Raw genomic sequence first — 13,560 nt, forward strand, 5'->3', positions numbered from 1 at the left:
TATTATAGAATCATTTCTTGTAAACATAAAGAAATAAAAATAATATAATTTTATATTAATTTAATCTTTTTTAATAATTTTATTTGTACTTTAGACACTGTAGTTTTTTATATATATAAAATATATATATATGATATGTATATAATATGAAAATATGTTATCAAAAAGAATTTTATTAAAAAATATACTTATGAACAATTTGTTGTATCTTTTATATGAAAAGATACATTAAAATTAAAATTAATGACTATCATATTGATAGGAATGTATTTATATATAATATAAAGTATAAGTACTTAAACTGGTATATTGTACATCTTGAAAATATTAATTTTCTTTTATTTTTTCTTGAGGATTTATGACATCGGTTTCAGTGTATTCTTTTGCAACATCAATATACTAAAAATATTCATTTGTTAATAATTAATAATAAGAATTATTATTATTTAATTATATGTTTTAACTTACCTTCCGAGGTACAAGAATTTCTAAAATTTGTAAAATAATGTAGCATAAAGATATGACAAGTAAATAAGGTAATACTCCACTTTGAATATAGCTTACTAATTGTTGACCTAAATTTTTATTACTTTCTTGTTTTACTAAATTGTATACTACTTCCGTTCTTTTAGTAATATTAAACCAGTTATAAAATAAACTTATTTTTTTATGCATTTCCATTGGACATTTAATATTACCTTCTTTATAATCTGTAATAGCAGATTCTAATCCTTCAATAAGAGCAGGTACTGTAGGTTCTACTAAATAAATTAAATCAGGAGGTAATACTTCAGGTATACCACCAACTTTTGTTGAAACAACTTGTAAACTATAATAAATAAAAATATTATATTATTAAATTAATAAAAATAATTATCTTAAGAATACAGTCAACATTTCAATTAATATTTTACCCGCATGATGCAGCTTCAACAATTGCCATACAATATGCTTCTGTCAAACTTGTATTAAGAAATATATGTCCTTTATTTAATACATGTCTAATTTGAGAATGTTTCAAACTTCCAAGTAATGTAACTCTATGTTGTAATAAGTTTCTTTCTCGTACTTCTTCTATAAGCCATCTTTTAGGACCATCACCAGCAATTAAAAATTGAACATCTTGATATCGACTACAAAGATTGGGTATAATGCGAGCTAATAAATCGACACCTTTGCGATATACTAATCGCGATACAATGACTATTGTAACTACAATTAATAATAGCAAATAATATTATGCATCTTTTTTTAATCTTAATATTTCATATAATATATACAAGTAACTCACTAAAATTATCATCTCTTTTATTAATATCAGGCATAAATAATGTTGTATCAACTGCATTTGGAATAACAGAAACTTTCTCTTTTAAAACTTTTGCTCTTAATACTGTATTTTCTTTTCCAGTATGTGATACACATATACAATGATTGCAATCGGCTAATGATATTTCTAAAAATTTATTTGTTAAAATTGCAGATGCATCCGCAAAGCCAAAAAGTGAATGATCTGTAAAAATAGTCTAAAATCCCAATAAAAAAAAAACATAATATATGAATATTACATATTTTAAATTTCAAGTAACTTACTTTCAGTCCCATTAAACGGCCAATTAACATTCCTTCATGAGCAAGAGCAGAGAATGCAGAATGACCATGCACTATTTGAATTTCTTCTCTTAAATAAATATATCTAATGAGAGGAATAGAACAAATCATTGTGGGAAGAACACATTGATTGTAAAATACTTTTACTGGTATATAATATACCTTAAAAATAAAATAAATACTTTTAATATGAAAATAAATTAATAAATATTTTTAAATATTTTTTATATATTATACATACTTTTAAACCATTTGTCATATAACGTATTCCAATTCTATCACCATAGGAATGAGTAAGCACTATAACTTTATGTCCACGTTCTAATAAACATTGAGATAAATTAAAAATATGTTCTTCAACACCACCCATATTAGGATAAAAGAAATCAGATACCATACTGTAAATTTGAATAATGTCAATTTTTCTTTTTTTTATATTAAGATTTTATATTTTAAATATACAAAATAAATTAATTTACATAAGATTTAAATACAAACCATATTTTATGTTTTATGCTGTTCATTTTGATAACTAAATTGCAACATGACTTATAATAAAATAATGTTATTCATTTAATATAAAAGAAAACATTTGAAATATTTAAAAATTTTTTGTACATTGATATATATAAGGACAAATAAGTCGTATAATTTGTCAATTAGGTTAGTATTTTATAAATTTTGTTAAATAATTTTTACATCATATATCAAATAAAATTAATTTCTAAAAAATGATAAATTTAAATTTGAAGAAAATTCACAATTTAGAAAGATTTAAATAAGGTTATAAAATTTGTTTAAATTTCTCATAATATAAAAATAAAATTATTTTTTTAAAGCAAAATATTTTAGAATATTTTTAGAATAAATAAATTTATTATAAATTCATTATTTGTTAATTATAACAAAATAGAATAAAGAAAACAAATACATTTAAACATTTAGATTTTTTTACTAAAATTAATGAGTTTCGATATTTTGTACTTTAAAAAACGAAAATTAATTCAACAAAAAAATTAATTTTTTTTTATAATTCACTGTAAATTATAAGATACAGAAGATCCAATATAAAATATATATATATTTTTTATTTTCTTCAAATATGTAAATCTTTGAAAATCCAATTATATAATATATATTATATATTATATATTATATATTATATATAAAATATAAAATATAAAATATATTGTATATTAATATGTATATTATATTATTCAAAATTCAAAATATGATATCTCGAAACATATATGTATGCGATACATTATTAATCTTATATTTATAAATTTTTTTCATTTTTATTATATTAATATATCCTCTAAAATTTTTTTTAAATTATAATTATCCAATAAAAAAAGTGCTAAAAGAGGCATTGCAAGTATACATAATTATTATTCTATTCATATAGTTGCAATTATTACATTGTTCATGACTAAACATAGAGAAAGAAAAAGATGGGGTAAAAAGAGATAGAAAATATACAAGAGTTATTAGTTGAAAGAAGATAGAAAGATAGTGGAAAGAAGAAGGCAATGTATGGTTTGGTTATATGTCGATGGTTGGTGTACAACAAATGGTCGACATGTTTCATCAACGATGCGGTCGTCGTGTAACTTTAACAAACAACAATTGCACGGCCATACGGGATTTTTCAGAATATAATTATGGATTGGTTCTCAGTGCTGAACCACTTAAGGATGATGAACTTTTTGAAATTCGCATTGATAAAAAGGTATCAAATTGTAAACTTGTCTAGTACTGGTATCGCCAATCCTTATATCTGTCAAAACATTGTTTACAATGTTGATACTTGAAGTTTCCAATTTATTATTCATTTATTTAGAATTTAAATAAATTTTATACTTTTTTTAAAGATTGTCATATAATATATCATTGATGAATCAAATTATAAACGCTCGTATTTTGTTTGTTGCTTTTATCTTTTTTTTTAATGACTTGCTACAGATTCGATATTTTATTACCAAAATTGTGATTAATACATGTTTTTATTTGAAATTAATATATTCAAATAAAATTCAATAAATTATTTTTATTGAATTACAAGTATACAATAAAATGCCCAAATTAAATTAAAAATTATAACTACTAATTATCTTATATTATTTACACTTTGAGTTATTTATAATATTATGTAGATGACATCATGGAGTGGTAGTATAGAAATTGGAGTAACAGAATGTGATCCAGAAATAATGGAATTACCAGCTTGTGCTACTAATTTACGACAAGGAACATGGATTATGTCTGATTCTGGCATAATGCATGATGGTATAAGAACAGTAGAAATGTATGGAATGGATCTGAATGAATTAGAAGAAGGAAGTACATTAGGAGTAATGAGAACATCTAATGTAAGTTTTTTATTATTTATATGTAAGTTTTATATTTATATTTTAATTGTATTTTAATAAATTATTTTATATGTACATACTTATTAATCATTTTTTTTAAATTCTAGCATGAATTGATATTTTATATTAATGGTGTTTCTCAAGGAATAGCTGTATGCAATATTCCAGAACGCATTTTTGCAGTAATAGACATGTATGGTGATTGTGTACAAGTGACTATAACTCATCCTCAAATTGCTTCTACTTTATGTAATGAGCCAAAAGATGAAGTTGAAATTAATAATGATTATGCTCTTGGAGAAGCATCTAATTCCTCAACAACTAATCTAGTCGCTAATTTGAATGTCAATTTAAATGTTAATGTTAATGTTAATTTACCTAAGAACCCAAGTCCTGCTGCCATTAGAGAAGATAGATTGAGATTTCATGAGAGAGTTGGCTCACTTGTAAAGTTATCTAATAATGCTAGAACTGCAGAAAGACGCAGACCTTTAGATGAATTTAATAATGGAGTAGTAATGACACACAGACCATTAAGGGATAATGAATTATTTGAGGTAAACAATGAAAATGAAAAATAATTTTTAGTATAAAAAGTTTTATATTTATATTGTTGTTTATATAATTATTTTTTAATAGGTACGAATTGATAGACTTGTACACAAGTGGTCAGGTAGTATAGAAGTTGGAGTTACTATGCATAGTCCGACAGCATTAGAATTTCCAGCCACAATGACTAATATGCGATCAGGTACAACAATGATGTCTGGCTGTGGAATTTTAGTAAATGGAAAGGGCACTTGTCGTGAATATGGAGAATTTAATTTAGATGAATTAAGGGTAATTAAAAAATAAGATATGAACAATAATTTATATACTAAAACAACATAATAATTTATATAATAAAACAAAAATATTATTTAGGAAGGTGATAGAGTAGGCATGATAAGACGAAGTAATGGAAATCTTCATTATTTAATAAATGGATTGGATCAAGGTATTGCTGCTAAAGTACCTGCTGGTGTATGGGGTGTTATAGATTTGTATGGTATGACAGTAAAAGTGACAATTGTTGATCGCGATGAAAGGGAAGAACAAAATCTAGTTACTAGAAGAAATACATTACAATTACAAGGTTTAAATGGTAAAATATATTATATATTAATATTTAATACCTGTGATTTATCATATAATATTATGATGAATTTTTTGAATATTTTTATCATCTAGAAACAGAAGAAGAACCACCAGACAGACTTATGTTTCATTCTTGTTGCGGTACGCATGTCGAAGTAATTAATAATGGACGTACTGCGCATAGGCCTAAGTAAATAATAATTTACTTAAAAATATATAGAAGCACATAAAATTTTATGGGATATATAATATTCTATAAAATATATTTTTATATATAATACAAAATCTATATATTATTACTTTTTTAGTGTAATGGATGATTTCAACAATGGTGTTGTATTGACTTCAAGACCATTGAAACCAAATGAATTATTTGAAGTAAGATTGGATAAAATTGTAACAAAGTGGGCAGGATCTATTGAAATAGGAGTTACCACTCATTCTCCAACCGAATTAGAATTTCCTTTCACTATGACAAATGTTAGGTATGTAAAATAATATCTTCAATTTATATTGATATATATATATATATATATATATATATATATATATATATATATATATATACACATATATACATAAATTTTGTTAAATTTATGTTAAGTTTATCGCCCATATTATTGCTCGAAGGTGGTCATGTCCCTTGCAGATCCGGCACGTGGATGATGACAGAAAATGGAGTTATGCATAATGGCACTACCATAATAGATCAATATGGTCAAAATCTTGATAGATTACAAGTCGGAGATCGTGTAGGTGTAATGCGAAAAGAAAACGCAACGTTACATTTTTACGTAAACGGTGCTGATCAAGGAGCCGCAGCAATGAACGTGCCCGAGAAAGTTTATGGTGTTATAGATCTTTATGGCCAGGCAGCACAAGCAACTATAGTTTATAATACAGATTTCTATAGCCCTACCACAAATAATTCAAGCTTTAGCAATACAACATTGTATAGGTTTGTACATTTTATTTAGTTTTAAAGTATGATTGAAAATATTTCTTATTAAATATTTTTCTTACATAGCGATTTGAGGTTTCATCATATACATAGTAAAAATGCAAAAATAATAAACAATGGATTAACTGCATTGAGGCCTAGAGCTTTAGGAGAATTCAATGAAGCCATTGTAATCGCAAATCGCGCATTACGTGATGGTGAAATGTTTGAAGTAACAATTGATAAAATGGTTGATAGATGGACAGGAGCAATTGAAGCAGGTGTATATTTAAAAATGAAACTTATATATATATTATATTTTTTTTTTTTTTTTTGCTTATTTTTTTGTTCAGAATACTAAAAAATATTTTGTAGGTGTAACTCTTATAAGACCTGATGAGTTGGAATTTCCATCTACTATGACAGATATTGATCATGATACTTGGATGTTATCTGGATCTAACGTTATGCGAGATGGTGTTATTTTAAGAAATAATTATGCTTGTGATTTAGATAAATTAGTAGAAGGTAATCGCATTGGTATGATGCGATGTTCAGATAGTAGTTTGCATTATTATTTAGATGGAGTAGATCAGGGACCTGCTTGTACAGGTGTACCATCACATATCTATCCTGTGATTGAATTATATGGACAATGCGTTCAGGTATACTATTTTATACTTTTTCGTAAATATAAAATAATAAAAAATATGAAATATTTTATAAATATAAATATTATAAATAAATATAAATATATGTTAAATATTTAGGTTACAATTGTACAACCAGAACGGAGAGATCCAATTACACAACAGTATTTGCCATCAGAAAACAGTACTAGTCAACAACCTACATCTGTAATTCAACTTCAAGCTCAAGCAGAAATAATGCATAAATTTCATGAATCTGTTGGCTTAAATGTTCAATTAAATAGTGATAGAACAGTAGCAACTAGGTATAGAGAATATAACAATGCTATATTATTAAGCGAAACACCATTAGAGAATAATGAATTCTTTGAAATTGCTATTCAAAAAGTTGCTCGTCAATGGAGTGGTTGCTTAAGGATAGGTGTTGTAAGAAATGAAAGTGGAAATTGGTTAACATGTATGAATCTTGTACCTAGCATGGGATCTATTTCAACAGATGCATGGTATTTAACAGGTAATATTAGAATAATATAAAATAAATGTAATAAATGTTATATCAATATTATTATATTTTTTGATTTTATATATTTAGATAATGAAGTAAGACATAATGGTTACGTTTTATGTATAAATTATTGTCCAAGTTTGGAATGGCTGCGTGTTGGTGATAAAATTGGATTAAAACGTACTCATGAAGGTAATTTAAAATTTTATATAAATGGAGAAGACATGGGTATAGCGGCATCAGGCATACCGGAAATGGTGTATGCTGTGATCGATCTTTTTGGTAATACAGTGGCTGTAAATATAACAAGTAGTAAACAACAAAACAATGTAGTATCTCCGAATGCAAGCTTGAAATTACAAGATTCTTTGGAATTATTGCTAGATCCTATGCCGCCTGTTTTGCGAACGTATGTTTGTACATTAATTATATTCAATGTAAATATCTTTTTAATATTTAAAAATATGTAAAATTATTGCTTCATATATAGTGATGCTGGAATGGATACATCTATAGATATATCTGAAGGAAAATTAGTAAACGATACAATACTCACGCCGACACAATCTACTCATTTGACAGGAGAAAATGATTGGAATTATGAATTTCATGAAAATCATGGTAGAAACATTCAACTTGAAACTAAAACAATTGCACGAAGAGTTGCAAGTTATAATCAAGGTATTGCTTATTTTTATAAATACAAATTTATTAATTATAATATTTTTTATATCATATTATATTTTTAAGGAGTGGTAATGTCTAGTCGACCCTTAATGAAAGCCAAGCCATTTTTAGTGAAAATAGAGAAACTGAACAAACGATGGGTATCTAATATTTATTGTGGTGTAACTTGCATTTCACCTGAAAAAGCTAATTTTCCTTTAACTGCTCTTGGTTTTAAAAAGCATTCTTGGATTATTTGTAGTGATTGGATATCACATAATGGTATAAGAGTAAGTATTTAAATTGATATAAAATGTAAAACATATAATAAATTTAATAAATTTTATAATATTAGGTAAAAACAAAGTATGGACTTGCTTTAGAAAATCTTCATGTTAATTCCGTAGTGGGTGTATTTATTGATGATGATAATAGATTACATTTAATTATCAATGGCATAGATCAAGGTGTAGCTGCAACAGATTTACCACCTTATGTTTATGCTGTATTTGATATATATGGACAGTGTGAACAAATTTCCATTCTTGCAAATAACGGAGAACCGTTTTCATCTACTACAGTTAATAATACTCTCACATCTGTAGAATGTATAAAGACAAAATTGGAGGATACAGAAAATTCAAGAGAGAAAGCAGATTTAGAATGTCATGAGAAAGAAAACATTATGGCAGCTACTTCTTCGGATCTATCTTCCTCCACTTCGCCAAGTGTACCGAGTCAATGCAGTTCAAATGTTAAAGATGATGATATTGTAGGATATTCAACGCGTAATAATGATAATGTGCATTTAGAAAATAATATTGAAAACAAAGCAGTGCCCAGTATCTCAGACAGTAATAATTTAGATTCGAATTCAGATATAAATCATGATACAACACGAAGTATTAAAAACAAATCTTATGATAATTCAAATCAATTAAATAATAGTGCGATATTGAATAGTCAATCAGAAAATTTGAGTATTAGAAATGAATGTACAAATGTAGAAATAAATAACGCAACTAATATTAATATTAAAAATGGCATTGCAAACAGCACCAGTAACATAACTAACTTAAATACTAACACTAATAATGCGATAAACGAAAGCATAATGTCTAATAGTCAAGGGAATAATATGAGTACCTTGCATCAAAATAATGCATCTGTTAATATGTTAAATTCATCTCAGACATTCTCCTCTCATAATACATTAAATAACGCAACATCTGAAATTTCGAACACTGTTTCTTCTAGTTTCAATGAAATGCGATCAAATATATCTTGGAATAATATCGTATCTGTTGATAATTCTATCAGTGGAAATACAATTTTAGGACAAAATACAATTTCTATTTACAATATACCTTCTATATTACATTCATCGTTACCGTCCACTCCTCTTGGAACAAATAAAATATCCACAAAAAAGTGTGAATATTTAAAGGCGTGTATGAGATTAAAAAAATCACTTGTTTTACCAGATGAATTCTTTTCTTTAGAAGATATATTATGTTATTGTAATAATTGTTATAAAGTAGAAGGAGATAGTGCAATATGTAAAAAAGGTGAACCACCAGCAGAATTTGCTGTACCAATTGGATGGACCAGATTCCCTTTGAAACAAAGTATTAATGCTAATCAAATTCCACAAAATGCAATTGATAAGTGGCACGTTGCTTTTTATGGCATACGTCTGGATGCAATTAGGTAAATAAAATACATTTAAGATTTTGAAAAAAGTTTTTTATATATATCTTATTTATTTATTATTATTATTATTTATTATTATAATTCTTTGTTTTTAGATTAATTTTGGATACAGGAGAATTAATTCCAAAAGAACAATTAGATTTGAGTAATTTAACAATGAATATAAAAATGGAAGATCAAAATCCTCAAGTAGTTTTCTCTCCTAGTATAAAATATGCAGCATCCGAAGAATTTACCAAAAAATATCCGTGAGTATATAATATTTTTATATGTAATAATGATTAATTTTGGATTATTTTCATTTCCTATTTTTTATAGATATATCGATACTGAATCAAATGAAAAGTTAAATGCATCTACAGCATTTCAATTATTAGTGAGGCCTGGCTCATATACAATCAATTCTAGTAGTAAAGATAGTGATGATTCACAATTTCAATCTGTCAAATGGGCTACTAAAGAAGCTGGAGCTACAGTTATCATGGCTCTTTTAATTCATCTTGATAGATTTTAATTTATACAATACGAAAGTGAGAAAATATTTCACATGCGAAGTTACGAGAAATACACTTTCGTTTAAAGTTGACGAATGTACATAAACATTATATACGTAATATAATTAATATTAATACGTAATTAATTAATTAATACGTAAGATAATTTTTTAAAATCAATTTTTTATCTTGAATTATTCCGTCAAATCTCCACCATGTATATTTACGTTGAATACTATGTTAGTACTTCAGTAAAAACAATAACGATCATTTCATAAAGATCTATTACGATTTTTATTATTTTGTTTTTGATTCAATATGTTCAGTGTTAAAGACAGGTATAATTTACTAATTGTAAATCGAAACAAACTTGTAATAATCAATTCGTTAAAGTACAGTAGCATGTATATCAAATTCATAATACATATGTATTATGTTAAACGTTTAATGTAGCTATTGGCCAAGGTTTATAGTGATAAAAATTATGTTGAGAAAATTTGCACCAAAGGTTCGTCGCTACATTAAAAAGGCACGGTAATTTTCAAATTTTATGCCTAATGAATATCAAATTTTTGAATATTAATAAAATTTCTCTCTTTTTTTAAAGCACAACATTAATAAAAAGATATATTATCTATAAAATGTAGAAATAAAATAATAATGTTGTAAATCACTACAAGGCTACAATAGAGAATTCAGGTATAAAATTCCCATAAAAATGAAAATATTCGGAAAATGTAATAACTATATTTTCAAATACGCTGTCTAGTATTGCATCTTTTTGTGAATATCATGTGCACTATTTATAAATGCATTCAAATAATACATGGAAGAAAACAAATGTGTCTGTCTTTTATAAACTATTCATTCAATCAATTTTATTATTATTTGTTTTGTTTTGCATTTTATTATTCTTTCTCTTAATATTATTTATTTTTTAGTTAAAAAAAAAACTATTAAATCTTGATAATTTTCAATGTAAATTACAAGCATTTATATAAAATAACATTCTATTTAATATATATAAGTAAACATTTAATATATATAATATGTAATATAATTTTTTTAAAGTTTTATAATTTTCCCATAAAGTTATCATTTTCGTATATCAAAAACTTCATGGGAATCATAAAATTCGAATGAAGAACATTTCAACAAAAAATAAAATTTTTTTCTGTTTTAATTTCTTTTCTATTATTATTATTATTATTATTATTATTATTTTAATATTGTATTAATATTTGTTTCATAATTCTACACCCAAATTCGAACATTTTGATCCCAGGAGCAGGAGGCAATAGCCATACCATTTCCAGTAACGCTAAGTGATGTTACACGGTTTTCGTGGCCCGTCAAAACACCTTTGAACGAAAGGTAAAGTTAGTCTAATTTTAAAAAACTTAATTTTAATATCTATTCTATCAATTGAATATTTACCATTATGTTGATTCTTCAATGTATCCCATATATGAATAGAATTATCATCACTTCCACAGAATATGAATCTTCCACTTAAAGATAAACCACAAGATGTATATCCGGGATTTGAATTTGGAGGTTTAAAGGTAGCTAACTGTTGATCCGATCTTAGATCCCACAATCTCGCTGTCTTATCTTCTGAAGCTGTTACAAAAGCTTGTCCCGAAGGATGATACTGAATGGAATATAATTTTTTTCAAATAAGGTAAATAAAAAATTATATTATAATTAAAAGTAGTTAAATTTAAAATTGTATTTATATTTATCAAATAGCCAATAATAAAATAAATAAAATAATAAAATTTGCTATACTAACACAAACAGAGTTTACATCAGCTTCATGTCCAAAGAAAGTTTGTTTTGCTTTCTCTTCTCTTAAATCCCATAATTTACATGTTCGATCTACCGATCCAGTAACATACGTATTTCCATCTGGAGATAAACTAATACTAACCACATCTCCAGCATGCGCGCAAAAATCTGTAGTTTTTTTATTTGCTTCCAAATCCCATATACATCTATAAAGAAAATTTAAAATTAATATAAAAAATAAATATTAATAAAAAATTATTATATGTAATTTTTTAGATATGGATTTATGGACATTTTCATATCACCGGATCCAGTGATTATTTTTTTATCTTCCAAGAATCTGCAGGATGAGAGAAAACCTTCGTATCCTAATAATTCTCGAACGATCTTAGCTGATCCTGTGGCATCACGATTGTTCACATCATAGATAGTACACATATTGTCCATACCACCACAAGCAACGAAATTTCCCGAGGGTGCAAAAGCTACTGACATTACCCATGCTGAGCGCAATGGGATTACCTGGACTTTATTTCCAGTCCATGAATCCCAAATGATCAATTTTCCATCCAGTGAACCAGTCACGCAATGCCTAAAAAGAGATACTTATTTAGATCATTCAAGATTGGAGACGTTACGGTTGATTTCTTCGGATAAAGATCAAAAGATCGATATTCAATACTGACCTACTATCACCACTATAATGTACCGAATTTACTTTATTGATATGTCCCTTTAGTAATTTTTTAGTAGATAATTTAACTTTTGGAGCATCTGCTACACTACTACATGTTTCCTCCAAAGTTGTATCTTGTTGTTTCTTTTGATCTTCCTGATATGACAATAGAACAAGTTTTCAATTGATATTAAGGTATGATATGAAAAATTTTTTTCTATTTTAATTAAAAACATTTTTCTAATACAACCTTGCACCTATTGATCAAATCTTCTAGCTCTTTTTTTAAAGCTATGGTTTCTGCATCATCTTTCCCCATTTTCTAGTTGAATCTTACTTTATTTGGAAACTTATTAAGGAACTGAGATTGAAACACCAACGATGATAGACGTACGAATACTGCGAATAAATTTTTATCAAAATGTAAAAGAAGCCTCAGCATCGTCTACATTACTGCCCCAGTAATCATATTAAATTGACGCTTAATCCTATTATTCGGCTCTCTGACCTAACTTAATTATCCACATATACAATAACCCTTATTATTCTTCATACGTAACTTTTTTTATAATATGATCATTATATTATATTTTTAAAATTCTTTACTTATTTTTCTTATACAAAATATGTTTTACAGTTTATAGGAAATGGAAAGAAGGAAAAAAGTACGCGGTTACGGTATATAAGTTCTTATAAAAAGTGTAATCCGTCGCGCTTTCGAATTCCATTTCACCTATAAATGATTCGATTTGTTTAAATCGATTTAGTTCTATTGAATTATTAATCAGAATTAGATCTGTGTATTATAATCAATTTATATTTATATTGTTAGGAAAATAAATTTTGATGAAACATACAATGTAAAAAAAATATTTATTTAATAATTCTTTTAATTTTTTTTAATACAAAAAATTTGAACAAAATTAATTTTTGTTTAATACAAAATTAAATTTAATATAAAAAAATTTACATTTTATCGATTGTAAACTTATGTATCAGAATCAT

The 13,560-nt window shown here is 25.9% G+C and overlaps 3 protein-coding genes across 4 annotated transcripts; 1 reads left to right on the plus strand and 2 right to left on the minus strand.

Moving 5' to 3' along the window:
* Positions 1 to 241: 241 nt before the first annotated feature.
* LOC413643 (N-acetylglucosaminyl-phosphatidylinositol biosynthetic protein) lies at positions 242 to 2,426 on the minus strand. The gene is made up of 7 exons (XM_397085.7): positions 2,110 to 2,426; positions 1,853 to 2,009; positions 1,594 to 1,773; positions 1,292 to 1,526; positions 915 to 1,212; positions 469 to 829; positions 242 to 399 (listed from the first exon to the last, which is right to left on the minus strand). Exons 1-7 carry the CDS (start codon positions 2,133 to 2,135, stop codon positions 328 to 330), a joined length of 1,329 nt encoding a protein of 442 aa, XP_397085.2. The 5' UTR covers positions 2,136 to 2,426; the 3' UTR covers positions 242 to 327.
* A 618-nt stretch (positions 2,427 to 3,044) lies between these two features.
* On the plus strand, positions 3,045 to 12,363 carry LOC726381 (neuralized-like protein 4). Of its 2 annotated transcripts, none has more exons than XM_026442520.1 (20): positions 3,045 to 3,343; positions 3,768 to 3,983; positions 4,091 to 4,540; positions 4,623 to 4,823; positions 4,908 to 5,127; positions 5,214 to 5,310; positions 5,429 to 5,605; positions 5,770 to 6,078; positions 6,148 to 6,341; positions 6,436 to 6,725; positions 6,831 to 7,224; positions 7,303 to 7,624; positions 7,706 to 7,896; positions 7,966 to 8,171; positions 8,237 to 9,591; positions 9,690 to 9,842; positions 9,913 to 10,185; positions 11,374 to 11,462; positions 11,585 to 11,772; positions 12,156 to 12,363. In XM_026442520.1, exons 1-17 carry the CDS (start codon positions 3,161 to 3,163, stop codon positions 10,106 to 10,108), a joined length of 5,154 nt encoding a protein of 1,717 aa, XP_026298305.1. In that variant the 5' UTR covers positions 3,045 to 3,160; the 3' UTR covers positions 10,109 to 10,185; positions 11,374 to 11,462; positions 11,585 to 11,772; positions 12,156 to 12,363. The 2 variants fall into 2 exon arrangements, with proteins under 2 accessions (XP_026298305.1, XP_026298306.1); XM_026442521.1 differs by having other exon boundaries at positions 3,048 to 3,343; positions 5,220 to 5,310.
* Positions 10,380 to 13,370, minus strand: LOC551950 (guanine nucleotide-binding protein subunit beta-2). The gene is made up of 6 exons (XM_624332.6): positions 12,806 to 13,370; positions 12,566 to 12,711; positions 12,172 to 12,471; positions 11,884 to 12,085; positions 11,526 to 11,742; positions 10,380 to 11,449 (listed from the first exon to the last, which is right to left on the minus strand). Exons 1-6 carry the CDS (start codon positions 12,872 to 12,874, stop codon positions 11,343 to 11,345), a joined length of 1,041 nt encoding a protein of 346 aa, XP_624335.1. The 5' UTR covers positions 12,875 to 13,370; the 3' UTR covers positions 10,380 to 11,342.
* Between the last annotated feature and the right edge of the window lie 190 nt (positions 13,371 to 13,560).

Source organism: Apis mellifera, linkage group LG8 (assembly GCF_003254395.2).
Source record: "Apis mellifera strain DH4 linkage group LG8, Amel_HAv3.1, whole genome shotgun sequence".
NCBI classification, from domain to species: Eukaryota; Metazoa; Arthropoda; class Insecta; order Hymenoptera; family Apidae; genus Apis; species Apis mellifera.

Excerpts from the sequence above, each read along its gene's own strand:
- LOC413643 (XM_397085.7), bottom strand. The coding sequence starts at position 2,135 with ATGAACAGCATAAAACATAAAATATG. Across the intron at positions 1,774-1,852 it reads ATATGACAAATGGTTTAAAA|GTATATTATATACCAGTAAA; the intron begins GTATGTATAATA and ends TTTATTTTTAAG. Across the intron at positions 400-468 it reads AAATTCTTGTACCTCGGAAG|TATATTGATGTTGCAAAAGA; the intron begins GTAAGTTAAAAC and ends GAATATTTTTAG.
- LOC726381 (XM_026442520.1), top strand. The coding sequence starts at position 3,161 with ATGTCGATGGTTGGTGTACAACAAATGGTCGACATGTTTCATCAACGA. Across the intron at positions 5,606-5,769 it reads TTCACTATGACAAATGTTAG|ATCCGGCACGTGGATGATGA; the intron begins GTATGTAAAATA and ends TGTCCCTTGCAG. Across the intron at positions 6,342-6,435 it reads GACAGGAGCAATTGAAGCAG|GTGTAACTCTTATAAGACCT; the intron begins GTGTATATTTAA and ends AATATTTTGTAG.
- LOC551950 (XM_624332.6), bottom strand. The coding sequence starts at position 12,874 with ATGGGGAAAGATGATGCAGAAACCATAGCTTTAAAAAAAGAGCTAGAA. Across the intron at positions 12,712-12,805 it reads ATTTGATCAATAGGTGCAAG|GAAGATCAAAAGAAACAACA; the intron begins GTTGTATTAGAA and ends TTGTCATATCAG. Across the intron at positions 12,472-12,565 it reads CATTATAGTGGTGATAGTAG|GCATTGCGTGACTGGTTCAC; the intron begins GTCAGTATTGAA and ends ATCTCTTTTTAG.